General features: G+C 32.8%; 1 protein-coding gene across 4 annotated transcripts in view; it reads right to left on the bottom strand.

The window, feature by feature from the left end:
• LOC133203704 (histone deacetylase 6-like) overlaps positions 1–20,614 on the bottom strand; it is a 93,857-nt gene extending 73,243 nt beyond the window's left edge. For 2 of the 4 annotated variants that reach the window (XM_061339471.1, XM_061339474.1), the window contains exons 1-15: positions 20,518–20,614; positions 19,701–19,856; positions 18,851–18,885; positions 18,266–18,407; positions 17,886–18,023; positions 16,311–16,382; positions 15,930–15,955; positions 15,567–15,671; positions 13,482–13,550; positions 12,936–13,062; positions 9,977–10,042; positions 7,843–7,902; positions 6,012–6,101; positions 5,745–5,851; positions 4,638–4,757 (exon numbers count right to left, since the gene is read on the bottom strand). In XM_061339471.1, the coding sequence (XP_061195455.1) occupies positions 4,638–4,757; positions 5,745–5,851; positions 6,012–6,101; positions 7,843–7,902; positions 9,977–10,042; positions 12,936–13,062; positions 13,482–13,550; positions 15,567–15,671; positions 15,930–15,955; positions 16,311–16,382; positions 17,886–18,023; positions 18,266–18,407; positions 18,851–18,885; positions 19,701–19,856; positions 20,518–20,610 (1,406 nt within the window). In that variant the 5' untranslated portion in view covers positions 20,611–20,614. Of the gene's footprint in view, positions 1–4,637; positions 4,758–5,744; positions 5,852–6,011; positions 6,102–7,330; positions 7,391–7,842; positions 7,903–9,976; positions 10,043–12,935; positions 13,063–13,481; positions 13,551–15,566; positions 15,672–15,929; positions 15,956–16,310; positions 16,383–17,885; positions 18,024–18,265; positions 18,408–18,850; positions 18,886–19,700; positions 19,857–20,517 lie in introns of all 4 variants that reach the window. The other 2 variants (XM_061339470.1, XM_061339473.1) reach the window with 2 other exon arrangements.
• Between the last annotated feature and the right edge of the window lie 1,730 nt (positions 20,615–22,344).

Below are 22,344 nucleotides of genomic sequence, written 5' to 3'. Positions count from 1 at the left end.
TTTTGATTGACAGGTGTAGCGCCGTTGTGCATGGATTTCGTGTAACTATACATGTACTGCAGATTGTGGTTGAAAATAATAAACAAACAGATCTAAAGAAAAGATATTGTATACTGTACATATATTTGTTAAGAACCAGTTCATTCATGAAACGAATTTAGTCGTATTATGTGGGCCCATGTTAGATTTGACAGGTTGATTTACTAGTAGAAATTCAATGGACCACAGTCATTTAGGGTATTCCGAATCACCCCGCACATCGCGACTCTCGGTAATTTACCTTACCACTGTACCTCGCACGACACATGCACAGGTGTGACAACCAAACAGTCATTATTAGTAAGGTCTATACTTATTGCATACAACAAATAAAGAGGTAAACATAATGCGTTAACTAAAAGAATTAATTATTTTAATTCATTAACTTCCTATCCTTTTCGAAGAAAATGCCCGTGTAGAAACGTATTTCTCATCGATGTCGTGGCGTTGTTGGTGGATGAAACATGGCATATAAGGTATTGATAGAACGGCAGTTTTATAAGCTTTTGTGAGTATTATTTGTTTTTTATAACACCTCAAAAATATACTAGTTATGGCCGCATTTGTAGCCCCCTACAGTCGAACCACGTGTGTACATGCCCCTAGCCAAATAAATTGCACACGCTACATGTATACTTGTTATATGTCAGATTATTATTTTTTTTAATAACATTGTTTTTCTTAAATGCAAGGGGTATGAAAGTAATGATTTGACAAAGCAAGAGCTATAATAAGACTATCCCGGGTCCCGGTATACACTTGATCAGTGTTGATCAATGTTCATATGTACGAGTACACGTATGCAAATAATTCGATAGCTTTTGAAGATTTCAACATATATTTTTGTAACACGCATACATTTTGTATTTGTAATAACTACTTTATATACAAAACAAAATTTCATTCTCTTATATGGTAATATGGACGTCGTAATAGATCTGACTGAATGCTTGACATGCCTGTTTCAAAAACGTTTCCTAAGTTATCTTAAGATATGCCTAAGTTATAACTTTAGAAGTTCCTAAGATTTATCACAGCTGTATCGCGAAACAATCTTATCTAAAAAAAAAATGTATAAGTCATTTCTTAAGTTGTGCCTTTAAGGACTAATAAAATAACATTCCCGCTCTATATACAACTCTCAGTATGGTATATATTTTTAGATTCAAAAAGGAAGGGTGCGAGGATTGGGGATTGCCCCCACTTTTAAAGGATTTGGACACAAGAATGCTTAACTTTGCGAAGTGTGTTACTAGATCTAAGCATTCACAGACACACCCTTTCAAGCCATCTTCCCTTCCGAGCACACGATATTTGTATTTTAATTTTTAAACATTGTTATAGGTGTTATACATTTACTTTATTTTGTTCTTATAAGGTATCTACATGTAAATAAAATTTTAAAATGAATGCTTCGTAGCGAACACATGCGAGTTTATATTTTTCAAACAATCTTTGCCAATTACTATACTGCATGTACACCTTAGTTGTTTGTGCGGTGTAGAGCAACAATGTATTTCAACATCGAGGTGCCCGCGGCTCTCTGTGGCCACGTGTATGTAAACGAGGACTGGACTACAACACTTAAGGACACAAAGCGGCAGAGATAGATGAAACTGTTTGCTATATTACAAAGACTTGAATTATAGTACATGTATATTTGAAGGCATTTTTATTTATGTTAATGTTTATTTAATTCTATAAATAATAAATGGACATTCACAAGAGTGATGGTAAAAATAATATGTGCGTAGCGTGCGTAGTAATTACAATTATTTACCGAAGCCCCCATTCGATTACAATTGCAGATGAATTAAAATACAACAACACGGGATAGAGCAATACTTTTTTTAAATGTATTGTTACGTGAACAGACAAAAACAGCGATTAAAATTCAAAATGATTTTTATGCACCAGTGTTTGGAATTAAGATTATAAAAGATCGGTAAAGTAATCTTACTGATTCGATATAATTAAAAACATAACTTTCCATTAATTAATAGCTCTTTGTACAAAATTGACATTATACGCGATCACAAATACTAGCTTTGTTTATGGCCACAGGTGGCTAGTACACTGGTGACCTCGATCAAAGGCAAGGGATTCGCGCGTTGGGTTACATAACTAAACATCGAGCTGAACATGGAGACCGTAATATGCATACAGCTAATGATTGTGAATTATTCAATGCATACAGTTTAAAATCACTTACAAAGTTTGTTGTAATAATAAACGTAGAAAGATAGATTTAATATTCTCCGCTTTTGAACACTATTAATCTAATTTAAAAAAGAAGAAAAGAAAGACTAGTTGTAATAAATAATTTAATAGTGAACCATAAACCACGTTTTAAACCTTATTAAAAAGAAAATTAACATTAAATACCGCAGGGTATATTATTGATAGCAAGTCTGTTTAAGTTATACACATGAAGAGGTCTGATTTCCTTGCCGAATGAAAAACGTTACCTGTTTACCTGGCCAGCTTTCTAATACTTATTACGCAATACCCATGGTATACTCGAACAAAACAACATTTTCATTAGATCAAAAAGGTGTAAAAGAACAATTTTGTTCCCAAGATCCAGATCGAAATATTTACCGTTTTTGAGTTATAAAGCAAAAACTTTTAAGGGCCCAAGATCCCTAATCATAGGGGCCAGCCCCTTTTAAATAGTATAATATGAAAGCCCTTGCAATTATGCACAACTTTTGTTCTACATGTCTTAACAAAATATTTCTAGTTTTCAAGATATAAAGGAAAATATGTCAAATTTTTTGCTGTTTTCCGCGTTCTAACTTTTGACCCCTCTCTAGCGCCATTTTTAATGCAAAAATCAAAAAACAAAAACCGATGTGCACAACTTCAATGCTTCCTCTTTTCAATTTCAAAGGGTTTTGTGCTCCAATTATAACCATTTCTGGGCCTTTGTCTGGAAATCGGAGGCATGCAAAATTCAATCAAAGGGGAATAACTCGTGAACAGAAGGTAATTTCCGAATTGTATTACGGTATTCTGACAGTGTTTTGTAAAGTCTAAAAGCTCTGAAAATTTGAACAAAATCTGTTTAAAAATGAGGAAGATATGAAGCGTCAAAGTTGGCGTCTAGGAAAAAAAAAAAAAAAGAATAATAAGAATAATCTTAATCATCAGAATCAGTAGAAGGTCTTCCATTGGAAACGGAAGACCTTAATTAATATCAGGCCTACAAACTTACTTATCTGAGATCTCAAGTAAACAGAGATGAAATTAATATCAGGTCTACAAACTTACTTATCTATCAAGTAAACAGAGATGAAATTAATATCAGGTCTACAAACTTACTTATCTCTCAAGTAAACAGAGATGAAATTAATATCAGGCCTACAAACTTACTTATCTATCAAGTAAACAGAGATGAAATTAATATCAGGCCTACAAACTTACTTATCTATCAAGTAAACAGAGATGAAATTAATATCAGGCCTACAAACTTACTTATCTATCAAGTAAACAGAGATGAAATTAATATCAGGTCTACAAACTTACTTATCTATCAAGTAAACAGAGATGAAATTAATATCAGGCCTACAAACTTACTTATCTATCAAGTAAACAGAGATGAAATTAATATCAGGTCTACAAACTTACTTATCTATCAAGTAAACAGAGATGAAATTAATATCAGGTCTACAAACTTACTTATCTATCAAGTAAACAGAGATGAAATTAATATCAGGTCTACAAACTTACTTATCTATCAAGTAAACAGAGATGAAATTAATATCAGGTCTACAAACTTACTTATCTATCAAGTAAACAGAGATGAAATTAATATCAGGCCTACAAACTTACTTATCTATCAAGTAAACAGAGATGAAATTAATATCAGGTCTACAAACTTACTTATCTATCAAGTAAACAGAGATGAAATTAATATCAGGTCTACAAACTTACTTATCTCTCAAGTAAACAGAGATGAAATTAATATCAGGCCTACAAACTTACTTATCTATCAAGTAAACAGAGATGAAATTAATATCAGGCCTACAAACTTACTTATCTATCAAGTAAACAGAGATGAAATTAATATCAGGTCTACAAACTTACTTATCTATCAAGTAAACAGAGATGAAATTAATATCAGGCCTACAAACTTACTTATCTATCAAGTAAACAGAGATGAAATTAATATCAGGTCTACAAACTTACTTATCTCTCAAGTAAACAGAGATGAAATTAATATCAGGTCTACAAACTTACTTATCTATCAAGTAAACAGAGATGAAATTAATATCAGGCCTACAAACTTACTTATCTATCAAGTAAACAGAGATGAAATTAATATCAGGCCTACAAACTTACTTATCTGAGATCTCAAGTAAACAGAGCATATTTCCTTGTCCCTTCTGTCAAGATATCTTACATCTAGACATGGATTGTGGACATTTCACAACTAGCCATATCATATGAGAACATTTGCAGCTTAAGATATGGAGGTCAAAAGTTTAAGTTAGAAACTGAAGGCACGAACTTTTGCTCCAGTTTTTCATTTCGTTTGCCTCAAATAAAACATTGTTCATTTTGAACCATTACACAAAAAAAAATATTCATCTTACTTAGGTGGAGACTGGTTGACCTCTTCAAAAGGGCAAGGGTCAGAGGTGAATCCCTGATATTGAAGACACTTCCAGTAAGGTCGAAGAACCTTAATCACATTCAAAATGGACTCTGTGACACTGAAAAGATTTTTGAGAAGTTTCCACTAAAAATATAAATCATTAGGATACAAAATATCAAAAGATATCACATTTAGTTACCATGGTGTCAAAGCATTCATGTAATAAATAAATTCCATATGAAATGCATTCTTGTAATTATCTTGTTAAGTTTGTCCCAGCCATATCCTACTACATATATCTATACCTATACATGTATTATCAAAACAAACACAAGCAATAGACGTGTATGTTTGAATGAAGATTCTAATGAAAAATAATTGGACAATATTTACATTTCCAAATATTTTTCCTTAAAGCAATATGAGCTGCATTTTGAGAATTTTATTTTGCTGTTAAAATGTGTTATTATGATAAATTTGTATGTAATTTACGCCTTTATGATCAATAAGACTAATATAAAGTATTAAATTGTTTCAGAAAACTTCTGTACAATGAATTGTATAGTATTATATAAGAAATCAATATTTTACAGGATGACAATAATGTAATTTTGCTCCAATCAAAGCTTATAAATATTTCTTCCATTGCAAATATGAACAAAAGAAGTTTATAAATCTTCTTTTCTTCTGTCACTAAAATATTTAATTACAATTTCACAACAAAAATTTCCGACATCAAAGTTGCAGCTCATATTGCTTTAAATAAGATTCTTTGCAAATTAGAAAAAGTTCATGTTCTCATGAATTAACGTGGCATGAGTAAGAATATTTCCATTGTGATTGAAGTCAAAAAATAGTGCAAACTTTTATTTTCAAAAATGATCGTTGAAAGACAAAAATATGTGGCTGGTCATCAGAAAAATAATGTAAATATAAGAAATGAATTTAATTTTTGAGAATTCATGAGGTACATGAACTACAATGCTTCACGCCTGCATATTTATCATGAAGCGCTAACGCGATTCATAAAATATGCAGGTGTGAAGCATCGTAGTTCATGTCCTCATGAGTTCTCAAAAATTAAATTCATCTCTTAAATACTGACCTGTCACATGGTTCCTGAGATGGAGGAATTCTGGGACAAGGATCATCAAGTAATGCTCTCAAGGTCAAGGCTGCAGACTCAGATAGAGACTTTAAGCAGTACCCACCCTAAAAAAAAATTCACTGCATATCAAATTCTGGCCCATAAACCACATAACACTAATTTGCATGAAGATTAATGCTGATTGCTTTTCTTTGATTTGTTGCAATTTTTACAATTCATGATTACATTATAGAGAACAAAGACAAACAGTGGATTTGTCGATACCTCCAATATGACTGCCACACGACCTTGAGCCAAGGACATGACCTTGTGAGTCAAGTGAGCAAAGGCTGCAGGAGTTACACCCATTTCTCCCTATAAGAAAAATCAACTTTTAAAATATAATGGTTAATATTTGTACTCTTACAATGTATTGTTTAATAAAATCTCAATTTAAAAATACAAAACCATAAAAGATCTACGTGCATTACTGCATTACATAAGTTTTTTATGTTCAATATATTGCACTAGTAAAGTGGTTTTTATTTGAATTTATTTAAATATAATTCAATCAAAATTTTAAGATAATAAAATATTAAACTGCTCATATCAAATTAACTTGTAGGAGAAAATATAAATTTATACTGTGCATAATTATACAATGCATTTCTGATAGATTTATGAATGTCTTTATTTAAGTTTGTGAATGAAGCATTAATTATTATATAGTTACTTTTATTATAAATATGGCATTTTACACTATTTTTATTTTAAATTATATAAGTACAGTGCAGAACAAATTTTTAATGAAAGCCATTACACAGATAATGAAAATATTTGTTTTACAAAGGTATTAAATCATTCACAATGAATTAGAATACGTACATGCAATAAAAGTTTACAAACAAAAAGAATTAAAAAATCAAACCCCTGCCAAAGCATATCCTAGAATCATAACTCTCACAAAATATCACATCAGGAGAACATGTATGACATCTTTGACATGATATGTTTATGCATGAAGACAACATTATCCATTCCAAGTTATATTTTAACCTTGACGATGATTTTTTTTCTTGCTAATAATTAACAATCGAGTTTGTATTTCAAATTTAAGGGTAAAATTGCACCTAAACTGCCATTGGTCAATTTTATCACTGACTGTGATCTCAGTTATTGACCTATGACCTTAGTCACTGACCTATGACCTCAGTCTCTATGACCTCAGTCATTGACCTTTGTCCCTTTACTCCACATTTTTCTGACCTCCCTCCATCTGTACATATGTATGAGAATAAAGTCTTAAAAGATATCTATGAATCTGCCACAATGACATTGCTCAAACCTACCACTGACTTCCAACCTTTTAGGTAATACGAGCAGTTCTGCTAAGTTAACCCCCCTTATTGACATGTGTACTGATAAAGTTTGTAAATTGAAAACTTAATCTGCATAAATTGTTCACGATTAATTTTAAAAAACCAACAGTTATTTACTGTACATCTATATTAATCATGTACCAAAAATTATGTAATTCTTTGTTCTTTAATTTTATGAGCTTATTTGTTTTGTCCTTTAATTTAGAACTATAAGAAGTACAAGACCTTTGGATCTCCAATGGCCGAGTCAAATCCAGCCGACACAACAACAAAATCAGGATTAAACTGTGTTAAAAAACAATGAAGCATATTAATTGAGAATAAGAAAATTACTAGAATTCAAACTAACAGTATAATTATTGCGACTGCATGTGCATGAAAATGGCATGCAACAGTAACACCTAGAGCATGCCACCTGTGGTATTTAATACAACTTACAATAAAGATACATGTTGGAAAACTACAGAAAATTTCTTGATGTGAATTTTTAATTGTACTAGGATGCTGTGTAGAAAAATTACTTTTTAATTAATAAATAATAAAACTGATATAAAAAAAGAATTGTATGATTTTTTGCTTCTTTTTTAATCCTCAATCCCCTCTCCCTCCTGTATATTGGCTCTATTTAACAGAAATCTTCAATAAGCCAAGAAATTTTCTTTAGATATTTGTCCAACACAGTGTAAAGCAACTATAACTACTCAGAATACGGAATGTTCACAACCCCTTTGTTTTACCTCAGGACACCCAATTGCGCAATCATATCCAGCAGAAATCAAAACTAATTCTGGATCAAACTGAAATTACCAGCACATTAAAGTTAATTAACTAATCAACAAATCTGTACTTAATGAACCATCTCAATATTTCATTAATGTTTTTTGTAAAGCTTGTTACAGTTTAATACACTGCATACAAGATTCAGTCGTTTATCTTCAACAATATAGAATTTATGAGATCAAAAATTATCCATGATTTAAAGTGAAAACATAGGTAATCAAAGATTATGAAGCTCACCTTTACGAACGTTAATCTATAAGTAAGGCAAATTTCGCATCATATTTTTTTTCTAGTAAGTGTACATCCCAAGATCAATATCCATGCAAGTTTGGTTTAAGTAGGACTTATAGTTACTTGGAAATAGAACTGCTTAAAAACCTTTAAACCTCTTTCCTAATTCAAGAAAATTTTGGTCAGTTCCAACATCCAAAGCAAGTCTGGAAGTTTTCCTCCTTAGATGCACCATCTATGCAACTTTAATAATTACAGGCCATAATATTATATAGTTACTCCCAAAAACATTACCCTGGTCACTCATCTGGAAAATGTAGGTCAGACTCAGAATCCAAAGCAAGTCTGGAAGTGTCAATCCCTAGATACCTCATCCATGCTAATTTGGTTGAAATATGGCTAAATTTCACTCATGTGGAAAATCTAGGTGAGATCCAGCATCCTAAGCAGGCTGGTTAGTGTACATCCCTAGATGCATCATCCATGCAAGTTTGGTCCAGATAGGGCTTATAGTTACCTGGGAACAAGCCAGCTCCAATACTTTAACTCGATCACTCATCTGGAAAATCGATGTTAGATCCAGCATCTGAAGCAAGTGTGGTAGTGTCCATCTCTAGATGCATCATACATGCAAGTTTGGTCCAGGTAGGGCTTATAGTTACTTGGAAATGAACCTGCTCCGAAAAAACATTAACCTTGTCACTCATCTGCAAAATCTAGGTCAGATTCAGCATCTGAAGCAAGTATGGTAGTGTCCATCCCTAGATGTATCGTCCATGCAAGTTTGGTCCAGGTAGGGTTCATAGTCCTGCTCCAAAAACTTTAACCTGGTCATTCATCTGGAAAATCTAGGTCAGATCCAGCATCTGAAGCAAGTGTGGTCCATGCAAGTTTGGTCCAATTAGGGCTTATAGTTACTTGGGATTGGACCTGCTCCAAAAACTTTAACCTGGTCACTTATCTGAAAAATCTAGGTCAGATTCAGCATCTGAAGCAAGTGTGGTAGTGTCCATCCCTAGATGCATCATACATGCAAGTTTGGTCCAGGTAGGGCTTATGGACCTGCTCCAAACTTGCTCCTAAAACTTTAACCAGGACGATGGCGCTAACATCGACTCCAATGCCGGGGGTATAACATATGTTGGCTTCCCAGGTTAGAGTCCTAAGAGCAGGCCCATTCCAAAAAAATTTAGATATATACTAAAAAAGTTTAAAGATGCATTTGTGTCATATATATATCTAAATTTTTAGGTAATCAAATAGAATTACTATTTATAGTTCACCTTGGAAAATACTAGAGGAATTGTCACATACCAAATGCATGTATATTTGCTATCTCCTTGCAATAAACACTCATCAGTAGTTATAAATTTGAAATATACAGCATACAATTCAAAACAAATGTTATGCATTCCTAGATGTATCATCATTCATTTAAGTTCAGTACAGAAGAAGCCTACAATGCAGTGCAATTGTTCAGCTCCAGAAACTTCAAATTGGCCACTCATTTGTAAAATACTAAGACTTTCTTCAGCATATGATAAAAAAATGATAGTACATGTATATTTGCATTTCAAGATACTTAAAAAATATGGACCCACTAGAAAATATTTAAGCAGTCAATTTTTCTGGAAAATAAAAGTCAAATCAGCATTTGAAGCAAGTCTGAGAGCAAGTACCTATATGCAAGTTTGATCCAGGTTTGGCTTAGGATTTGTTTGGAATTCGCCTGCTCTTAGAACTCTAACCTGGGAAGCCAACAGTGACATCAATCTTGGGGAGTACAATAGAAGTTTCTCCTTAACTATGTCTAGGTTAGCTATTAAACTTAAAATATGTAGATATATATAAAAGTCTTACCTCAAATGCGATTGGCATTAGAATCTGATGAAAAATAGCCAGGTAATCATGATCTGTCATTCCTGTCTACAAAAATATAACAATATATGCCAGGTGAAATAATTCTTATATTTTGTCTCAATATATTTTTTTTTCAATTTCATCATATTCCTCTTAAATGTGCTTCATAATCATTTAACAAATATTCTCCGATTTGAACTTACTGAATAACATATTAAGGTGCAATTTTACCTGGTTAAGTGGAACATTGATGTTATATCACACACTCTTTACTTATTTATACCTGGTTAAGTGGAACATTGATGTTACATCACACACTCTTTACTTATTTATACCTGGTTAAGTGGAACATTGATGTTATATCACACACTCTTTACTTATTTATACCTGGTTAAGTGGAACATTGATGATATATCACACACTCTTTACTTATTTATACCTGGTTAAGTGGAACATTGATGTTATATCACACACTCTTTACTTATTTATCTGGTTAAGTGGAACATTGATGTTATATCACACACTCTTTACTTATTTATACCTGGTTAAGTGGAACATTGATGTTATATCACACACTCTTTACTTATTTATCTGGTTAAGTGGAACATTGTTGCTATATCACACACTCTTTACTTATTTATACCTGATTAAGTGGAACATTGATGTTACATCACACACTCTTTACTTATTTATACCTGGTTAAGTGGAACACTGATGATATATCACACACTCTTTACTTATTTATCTGGTTAAGTGGAACACTGATGTTATATCACACACTCTTTACTTATTTATACCTGGTTAAGTGGAACATTGATGTTACATCACACACTCTTTACTTATTTAAACCTGGTTAAGTGGAACATTGATAATATATCACACACTCTTTATTTATTTATACAAGGTTAAGTGGAACATTGATGTTATATCACACACTCTTTACTTATTTATACCTCATTAAGTGGAACATTGAGGTTATATCACACACTCTTTACTTATTTATACCTGGTTAAGTGGAACATTGATGTTATATCACACACTCTTTACTTATTTATCTGGTTAAGTGGAACATTGATGTTACATCACAAACTCTTTACTTATTTATACCTGGTTAAGTGGAACATTGATGTTACATCACACACTCTTTACTTATTTATACCTGGTTAAGTGGAACATTGATGTTACATCACACACTCCTTATTTATTTATACCTGGTTAAGTGGAACATTGATGTTATATCACACACTCTTTACTTATTTACCTGGTTAAGTGGAACACTGATGCTATATCACACACTCTTTACTTATTTACCTGGTTAAGTGGAACACTGATGTTATATCACACACTCTTTACTTATTTACACCTGGTTAAGTGGAACATTGATGTAATATCACACACTCTTTACTTATTTATACCTCATTAAGTGGAACATTGATGTTACATCACACACTCTTTACTTATTTATACCTGGTTAAGTGGAACATTGATGTTATATCACACACTCTTTACTTATTTATACCTGGTTAAGTGGAACATTGATGTTATATCACACACTCTTTACTTATTTATCTGGTAAAGTGGAACATTGATGTTATATCACAAACTCTTTACTTATTTATACCTGGTTAAGTGGAACATTGATGTTACATCACACACTCTTTACTTATTTATACCTGGTTAAGTGGAACATTGATGTTACATCACACACTCTTTATTTATTTATACCTGGTTAAGTGGAACACTGATGCTATATCACACACTCTTTACTTATTTACCTGGTTAAGTGGAACACTGATGTTATATCACACACTCTTTACTTATTTACACCTGGTTAAGTGGAACATTGATGTTACATCACACACTCTATACTTATTTATACCTGGTTAAGGGGAACTTTGATGTTATATCACACACTCTTTACTAATTTATACCTGGTTAAGTGGAACATTGATGTTATATCACACACTCTTTACTAATTTATACCTGGTTAAGTGGAACATTGATGTTACATCACACACTCTTTACTAATTTATACCTGGTTAAGTGGAACATTGATGTTATATCACACACTCTTTACTTATTTATACCTGGTTAAGTGGAACATTGATGCTATATCACACACTCTTTACTTATTTATACCTGGTTAAGTGGAACATTGATGTTATATCACACACTCATGACTTATTTATATCTGGTTAAGTGGAACATTGATGTTAGGGCTGGGACGATACAACATTTTCTATATCGATACGTATCACGATATTTGAGCCACGATACGATATGTATCACGATATGTTGAATTAGTTATAAAAAAAAATTTTGTATTGAAATGAACAAAACATTTCTTCACAAATGAGAATAATTTATTCAAAGAAGTTGTATATATGTTGTAAAACAAAATTATTTTACACAAGTGGGGTTAATTATTATGTATTTCATATTTATATTTATATTCTGCATATTTATTTTATATATCTAATACAAAATATTAAGCAAACAAAGAAAAAACATGTCAGAAATTTTTTTTGCGATATTTCGATATTTCTTCATACGTATCGATATGCGTATCATCCTCACATTGAATCGATATTATCGATATCTCGATATATCGTCCCAGCCCTAATTGATGTTATATCACACACTCTTGACTTATTTACCTGGTTAAGTGGAACATTGATGTTATATCACACACTCTTTACTTATTTACCTGGTTAAGTGGAACATTGATGTTATATCACACACTCTTTACTTATTTACCTGGTTAAGTGGAACATTGATGTTACATCACACACTCTTTACTTATTTATACCTGGTTAAGTGGAACATTGATGTTACATCACACACTCTTTACTTATTTATCTGGTTAAGTGGTACACTGATGTTATATCACGCACTCTTTACTTATTTACCTGGTTAAGTGGTACACTGATGTTATATCACACACTCTTTACTTATTTACCTGGTTAAGTGGAACATTGATATTATATCCCATGCCTTTTTCCTCTCCAATGAAATCATAGTCACTCTCTCTTAGGTGTGGCCAAAACTTCCCAAATTCATATCGATGTATAGAAAAGTACAGCACTCTGTTAATCAACACACAGAAATGCAAGTCATAATAGAGGAACAATGATATTATTTACAGGCATATCTTTATTCTTTTTTTTACTTAATAAAAAAAAATTATAGGTAAAGCTAGGATTTTAATCTCTGAATCATGACTAATATTTTTCTGAGAATTGTTTAGCTATATTTGTTTGTTTTTAGTTTTGAGTTAAGCATTATATAATCTAAATATTGTTTACATAACTAGAACATCTCAATTATTATATTTCATCAAAGAATCTATCAGACTCCAATTATAAGGTTCAGAAACATGCATAAGAATCTAATATCAATCAATTTTTAAAACTTCTTTAAAACCTTTAGGAACTCCATATATTTTCTTTTAACAATATACAGTTATGTATGTTATTCTAGGTTTAAATAAGGAACCCCTTTATACCGTGGATCATTGTAAAACATCTGTTGGATGCCTTGTCCATGGTGAACATCCCAGTCTATGATTAAAATCCTTTAAAAAAGTACACAAAATGAGGTTAAATTACAGAATTACAGGTGGAGCATCCCCCAACTTCGTTAGAGGGGGTAGGGGGGATAAAATAAACCTAATGTAAGAACTGCATGTCTTTACACTTCATAATACTCTCTATTTAATAGTATACAGTATCAGGGTTCTCCACATTTGAAAATTTAACCATGGAGGAAACATCCTGAAAGCGAAATGTGATCGAAAGCACGAATGCGTGTTAGACCCTCTAAGCTTCATTAATCAATAATTGATTTCTCATTGCAAAGCAAAAAAAAAAATTTAAATACCCCCCACCCACCCCCAAAAAATGAAATAAATACATGTAAAAATAAAACAATAAAAAGGATTATGTATCTTACTTTACAAAAGTCCCAAATGTACCAAATTTTGACCAAAACTGAAGGAGCGTTTTAAGAGTTTCATTTTTTTTTTTGAAATTTTAATATGGTAACCATTGCAACACTGTTCGTCGAATTTTATTCAAAAACTAATATACAGAATTGATCTTGCCTGTTGCATGACAAGTTTTATTTTAATAGGAAGGAGTAGTATTTTGAAAAAAAGAAGTTATCTTTACAGACACACAAACGAACAGTCATGAACGAACACCAACATCTTAACATTGCCTGAGTTTTTAACTGAATGTTCTTTGAAAACTTACTGATGGTATAAGTATCAAAACTTAATATAACCACGGGCATAAATGTGACATAACCATAAAATTGCTATCTCTGTTCTGTTCTTTCTAAACGTTTTGGTTTTTTTTTTTTTTTTTTTTGGTTTTTGTTGTTGTTTATTCTTCACTGCTTTTTTCGCCGAATTTCCTCCATTGTTTACTACTCCATGTGCTCCAGAGCTAAAAATAGCGCCATGCGAAGTTTCATAAACACGGGAGCTAACTCTAAAACTTAGACTTTGTGATGGCGTTCATGTCCATTTTGTCAGAAAGATAATGAAATTAATATTTAAAAAATGGAGCAAGAGGAATTAATTAAATACAAGGGAATCGGAAATTTTAAAAGGGTGAATTCTTTTTGGCAACAGAAACTTGATTAGGATGCTTTTCGATTATTAGACATCATTAGTTACTGCATGTACTGTGCGCTATGTCTTATCATTTGGTAAATCTGTTATCATATAGGTAGCACATTGGAGTTACCCGAAATTACCTGTGTACAGGAAAATTAACATTCAAGATATTGATCATCAGCTGATTGACTCGCAGTTGTCTTCACGGCTTCACGGTATATTCGTGGATCAACGACCGTGTTTGATTAGCACAGTCCGCTTTCTCTCCAGGTGCATGCCAGTCATAGTATAAACACAATTAACTACTCAGGTCATTAAAAATTAAGTGTCAGTACTGAAATGCTATAAAAATTTAATCATGGCAGCTGCCGATTTTAACCATGGCGCAGTTTGTTTAACCATGGTGCACATAAATTTAACTATGGTGGGCCGCCATGGTAAAACCCCTTGTGGAGAACCCTGAATATATAACGGGATTATTTTAGATTGCATCTTACTTTTAATTCCACTGAAACACTTCACATATAGATTCTTTCCAAGAAAGGATCTTTTCATTCATTGCTCAATGCTCATTTAATAAACACTTCTCATTTAATAGACACTTCTGTCACCGGTGTGACGCAGAGGTTACAGCATCTGCTCTAGAGTTGCGGAGTAAGGAGTTGATCCTTATGTCGCAGGTTTGAATCCCACTGCGGGACGTGGAAACCGGTCCTTCAGATGAGACGATATAAAACAGAGGTCCCATGTCGCAGTGGTGCTGGCACGAAAAAGATCCCTCACTGTTTAATGGCCCTAAGTGCTGAGTATAGGTCAAAATTTGTAGCCCTCCACTGGCAAGTGGTGGCATCTCCATACGAGTGAAAAATTCTCGAGAGGGACGTTAAAAACAAACAACCATAACAAAAAATAAACACTTCTACAGACATATCTTCACAAATCTTCAAGATGTGCTTGTGTTCCACTTACTTTTTCAGTTTAAAGTTTTCCAGAGCATGTTTAGCAGCAATAGCAACATTATTAAAGTAACAAAAACCACAAAATTCCTCCGTCATTGCGTGGTGTCCTGGAGGTCTGAAAATAGAGATATAGGGGGGTATCTAGGTATACAGGGGTTTTAAAGTAGCATTCTTTTTATAAGATCATTAATTTCAACATTTTCCAAATAAATATCAACAACTGAAATGTACAAATCATATAGTCAGCTAACTTTATTCCAGTTCTAAAATTTCTGACATGCAATAAACATTGTGACTTTTTCATAAAATTCAGTTTTAAATGCCATCTTCATAATTGCTATGAATGAAATATAATAGTCAAAGAGTAACGTACCTTATTAAAGCCATTCCATTTCGCACCTTAAATTTCAAAAATAAATTTAAATCATTCATTCGGAAAAGCCAAACTCAAATCCTTTCTTATGGAATCTCGAAAAAAAATCACTGTAGAGATAACTATAGTCAGAAAACAATTTTGTATCAAAGTAATAAATACACGTACACGTACACATTTATATTTTCAAGATATTTCTGCATCTAATCCTGCAAATCCACAGCATGTGCAAGGGCATGTGCAAGAGGGTTAATTAATATCCTTCACTGTTTCAAATGTTTAGTTCTGAATTTCAGTATCTTTGATATTATTTAATATAAGATTCAGTCGATAAGAAAATACTTTGTACATGTTTTTAACATTATTCATCCAACCACTGACCTTTTTCTTCAGAATCTGTTCCATCAATTCTACTGTACTCCCCAGGGACAGCAATGAACACTCATATGTAGTCTACAAAAGATAATCTGTTCCATCAATTTTACTGTACTCCCCAGGGACAGCAATGAACACTCATATGTAGCCTACAATAGAGATTCTATTCCATCAATTCTACTGTACTCCCCAGGGACAGCAATGAACACTCATATGTAGCCTACAATAGAGAATCTATTCCATCAATTCTACTGTACTCCCCAGGGACAGCAATGAACACTCATATGTAGCCTACAATAGAGAATCTGTTCCATCAATTCTACTGTACTCCCCTGCAGGGACAGCAATGAACACTCATATGTAGCCTACAATAGAGAATCTATTCCATCAATTCTACTGTACTCCCCTGCAGGGACAGCAATGAACACTCATATGTAGCCTACAAAAGATAATCTATTCCATCAATTCTACTGTACTCCCCAGGGACAGCAATGAACACTCATATGTAGCCTACAAAAGATAATCTGTTCCATCAATTCTACTGTACTCCCCTGCAGGGACAGCAATGAACACTCATATGTAGCCTACAATAGAGAATCTGTTCCATCAATTCTACTGTACTCCCCAGGGACAGCAATGAACACTCATATGAAGCCTACAAAAGATAATCTATTCCATCAATTCTACTGTACTCCCCAGGGACAGCAATGAACACTCATATGAAGCCTACAAAATATAATCTGTTCCATCAATTCTACTGTACTCCCCAGGGACAGAAAAGAACACTCATATGTAGCCTACAATAGAGAATCTGTTCCATCAATTCTACTGTACTCCCCAGGGACAGCAATGAACACTCATATGTAGCCTACAAAAGATAATCTGTTTCATCAATTCTACTGTACTCCCCTGCAGGGACAGCAATGAACACTCATATGTAGCCTACAAAAGATAATCTGTTCCATCAATTCTACTGCACTCCCCAGGGACAGAAAAGAACACTCATATGTAACCTAGGATAGAGAAGACAGGAAAAAAATCATGATTAAAGTTTATAATTTCCAGCAACTTATTCATGTTTATAAAGGAACAAATCAAGCAAAAGTTTGCATATTTTTATAGCATTCTCCATTACTAAGGCTTTACACAGTCTATACATATTCAATCATCTTATAAACCTACAAGTGTAAGTCTGTCTCTCAGAGATGCTTGTAAATTAATTTGACTGTAGTACATACTGGTTTTCTTGAGAATTTCTTTTTAAATTCCTATGAATTCCTGGCATAATTTAAGCAAATTAGAATCTACACTTGAATTGCAGCCCATGTTGCTTTAATTTTAAACAAACTACCCTTGAAAGTTGCGTAGTGGAAGTTTGCCCAATGCTTGTGGAAAAGAAGTCAGACAAGTGAAAAGTTAACATACATATGAACAGATTGATGATGGATAACTCTATCCAGAAAAGTCATTTAATCCTATGGCTCTCCTGAGGGAACAACCCCCCCCCCCCACCACCACCACCACCACCACCATCAACAGATACATGACAACAAATGTTCATCTGATTAAAGAATATCCTACTTGATTGAAGTATACAGAGTCGTATTTGAGAGCCTCTGCTTTTAGTTCCTCGGTACTCATTTCTGTTGTCCGTTTCAGTTTCTCTATCAACTCCTGTGAATGCTGTAACAATACCATGTCCTCTGTAGAATGCAGGGCCTGAAATTTAAAGTAAATCATTGAAGGTCATATCATTGGCCTTTATTTAATTCAATGATCTTACTTGTAGAGTATGTCATAAATGACTTCTTAATTAACATTGAATTTAACATGAATTTAACTTCTTGCAAATATTTATTTAGAAATTCTCAAAAACCTCAACCCCCATCAATAAAATCTGTAGAGAATTTACAGTATGATTTTGGCTCAGAATACTATTTTACTCATTATGGATTGCCAACCTCTAGCCAAATACATCTCTCAGTAAGACCAAGTTCACAACATCGCTGGAAAGGTCCACTGATGCGTGACGGCTTCTCGGGGTAATCCTTGTCCCACAGATTTTCATGCTTCAACATCCGCTTGTCATAAATCAGGCCAGTTCTGAAGAATAAATGCACAGCTGATAAAGGGAGGCAAATCAAACAAAACTGTATACAGTAACTGTATGTTTCCTTACATAAAGGGAGGCAAATCAAACAAAACTATAATACAGTAATGTTATGTTCTCTTACAAGGAACTAGGATGCATATAAGAAATGTTAATCATAAGGAAGTTAGAGCTCCATCTGCTCCTCATGTCATAACACAACTTTATGTTGATATTAAAAATTTGGTGTAAGGAACTAAACATTTGTGTCCCAAGGTTTTTCTTATAAGCTAGTCTTAATTACTGTATATGTCTTTTTTGAAATTTTTTCAAAAGGACAATAAACATGATAAATGACTTTTTTCAGATTTCTTAATCAATCTTAATTTTTTGATTCAATTCTTCTTTTTTATATAAGAATCCACATTCAAATTTTATATTAGGTTTAAAAACTTACCCCTCAACAAGGTCTGGTTCCTTTACTGAAATAGCCTGTATTAAACAAGTCAGAAAGAAAAATATCAAAAGGCAAAAAATAAAATCCATGAGCAGAATTAGATCTTTTTTACATCCATTTTAAAAAATATAAAAATACACTAAAGAAAAACCAATATTGCCAGAATAGGGCAGTAAGTGTGTTTCATTTTGAGTCTAACTCCTCAAGGATAAGATTTCACCTTTTTTGCATTGGAGCCTCAAAACACAGAGAGATGCTAAAACACTACCAATTACACCCCCCCCCCCCCATATACAAACAGAGAGAACAAAATCATAATGGCAGGTTTTGATACCCCCATGAATTAATTTTGGGGGTATAACAATATGGATGACAAGAAGAAGTAATACCCCTGATGAGAATTTGGTACAGACAGATGCACAGATAAACAGAAAGTTGACATCGGATTCGTACAAAAATGAATCCCTTCATATGGCATGCCAAAACAAAGAGTGCGCTAAAATTTCAAGAATCTAGGTAGAGTACTTGCTGAAAAAAACTGCCACAAAAATTTGTTACAGACAAATAGACAGACACACACACACACACAAACAGACAGACACACAAGCATAAAGCTGTAAACCCGGCCCCCTCTCCTTCAGAACAGGGTATAATAATTAAGTATGATTTGACTAAGATTGACAATGCTTTTAAATTTAGATTCAAGAACCAATTCTGGTCATAATTCTATAGAAGAAGTGGATAGCAGACCAACATTTGATGGGCAAACTGCTCCCTTGAACCTTGGGTTTAAAGTTAAAATTAAAATACGACTTATGTCATTTCAAGGCTATCAACGTATATAACTCACGATTTCCGCAAGTTTTCCAACCAGGTACTCTGACTCTGAATCGGAGTCGGACTGCTGTCTTCTTCTCTCCTCCCTCCTCCGTTGTCGTTCTGCCCGCCCACTCTGTTTGATTTCCTCCAAGGTCATTTTTTTGTCCTTGATCTCTTGACTTGCCTGCTTTATATAGAGAGAATTGCTCTTCACAAGATTATCAAATTCCTCCAATAGAAGTTTTATAAACTGTATGATTCTTGTTATGTATGTACTACAACTACACAGTCATTGAGAAATTACCTTTTTTTATCCTTTAAAAACTGATGAAAAAATAAATTAACAGAAATTAATTTTGAAAAAATTTAAAATTACATGCACAATCGTATCATCATTTTCTAATTCTTACAGCTTTGTTTTTTGACAAAAGAAATTAAAAATAATATCATATGCACTTCACATTATTCCAATTTTCATTGTGATTATGATGAATTTACCCTGACATTGCATCTTCATATCATATGTTCATTGTACCTTGAGCATGTTAAGACTTACACTGTAAGTATCACAAATTTACTAATTTTCCGAACTTGTAAAAAATACACGGACCTCTGAGTAACCTGTTTAGTTCAAGCACCTTCTGTAACATATGGAATATATTCATTCAAACCTCAATATCTGGAAAATGTAGAACTGTCATAAAACTCTGAGATAGCCAAAGATTCAAAACAGCATGGTTTATCATGAATTTGGATAAAATAAAGTTGGAGCCACACAGGCACTTAAACATATCCCTTGTATTTGACATCATTGTTTGAGCTATACGACACGTTATACTGTTATATACCTGTATATTTTGGTTCTGTCCTTTCACTCCCACATCATGACCTGATTGTTGTTTATCAGGGTCCTGTTCTTCATCTGAATAGTTCTGATGCATCTCTGCCAATTAATGCTGCAAATACATAACACATACATGTTCTATAATCATCATAATCCAGAAATAATTATCAAATTAACACTTTTCCATGCATGAAACACAAGGAGTATTAAAAAAGATTACATCATGTGTTTTTATATTTTAAAAAAAATCTAAATTCACAATATAATAATATCAGTGTAATAGGTCTAATATACATTGACACACATGGTAACTTGCAGGACATTTCTGAAAATATTTCTCCAAAAGAAATTCAGTTTAAGAATTGTATGGCATTGCAATTTATTTCACATTCTCTGACTTTAAAAAACATGCCTCATCCACCTTTTTAATATTTGCAAGTGTGATGAGCCCTTCTGGTTGCACTGTCTGTAAGTTGAGACCTCAAAAGACTGACCACAGAAAGAATATGGTTGCAGGAAATTTATTTCACGGAGTTTCAGACGAAAATACAAGTTGATGTGACCGACCTAGAAAAATTCAAGATGGCGGCGATGTGTACCTTGTGAATTATTAGGTAGGGGGTATATATTTTTTTTATTAAAAGAAAAATAAGTAACGTCAGGTGCCTATGTGTGAGGTAATCATACTTATCAATGCACGCAAGGTGGTATACAGTTACTTAAACATTAAAAATACATCTTTTGATTTAAATTGTTCAAGAGCAGTTACTGTAATGCTTAAACTATCTTTGCTTTGGATTACTCTTTAAAAATCCCTGTGTAAATATTAGTAGTCATTTACTTGCGATTTTTTGTTTATTTTAAATAAAGAGCAAAGTTGTGAAAAAGTGGCATTGAAATAGCTAAATAAATCTACTCCAAATACCCTTGAGTGCCCAGTAGTTGCGGTCTTAAGAGAGTATCCATGTTAAGTACAATTTAAACTGTGGTTATTTCATCTGATGTTTTAACTTACCCTGTTATTGTCTAATTTTCTTGTTAATCAAAATATTTTAAAGCACTTTATTAAATTCATTACAGTCGTTTGACCAGTTCCGAATTTTGATCAGTTCTGAATAATTAATAAATTAAGAGCTGATAATTAATAAATTCAAAAGTGTAAACATAAATTCATACTTCTGGTATGAAGGCTTATCTATCAAGTGTTAGAATTATGTGAAGTTTGGATTTTTTGCCGTCAGTTTTTGTTCGCTACTGTGCTTGAAACAGGCGACATACTTTTACACTGCAACAAATCTGAATTTGCGACGTGTTTGTCTGCAGAAAAACTTCTGTAAAGACGTCAGATTTTCACACATAAAACAACATTTCAAGTATCAAAAGTAAGTTTCATATGTATTTTAAGAAATACCAAAAGCTTTCCGAAAATAAATCATTAGACCACCAGAAGATATCGGAATAGTTCGCAACTGGTCAAACAATGTATCTAGGCACAAAGCAAGTTAGATTTATGTCGGCCATATTTGTTTTGGACCAGTATAGTCATGCACTCTGATGCAGCAGCTAATATGGGGGCAAGAAAAATAAAAACAGAATTAAAACAAATTCCTGGTGACTAAGATTCTATTCTTCATGGATCAATTCAATAATTTCCTAATTTTTTTGATTTACTTATGTTTACGATTTGTTTATCTATAATAAGTCATAATTCTTTCTTCACTCTTTCTATACATGTATTCCTATGTAATAATTACGTCTATACAGTATAAGGACTACATAATTTTCATCAGGTCATCTTTTATAATGCTTGACCAAAGTAAACAATTGAAAT

This window comes from Saccostrea echinata, unplaced genomic scaffold, assembly GCF_033153115.1.
Source record: "Saccostrea echinata isolate AGI-Se365-2 ecotype Australia unplaced genomic scaffold, CSIRO_AGI_Sech_v1 ptg000051l, whole genome shotgun sequence".
In the NCBI taxonomy this organism is placed as follows: domain Eukaryota; kingdom Metazoa; phylum Mollusca; class Bivalvia; order Ostreida; family Ostreidae; genus Saccostrea; species Saccostrea echinata.
The sequence above is the reverse complement of the archived record's forward strand: the minus strand, read 5'-3'. Positions and strand labels throughout refer to the sequence as shown.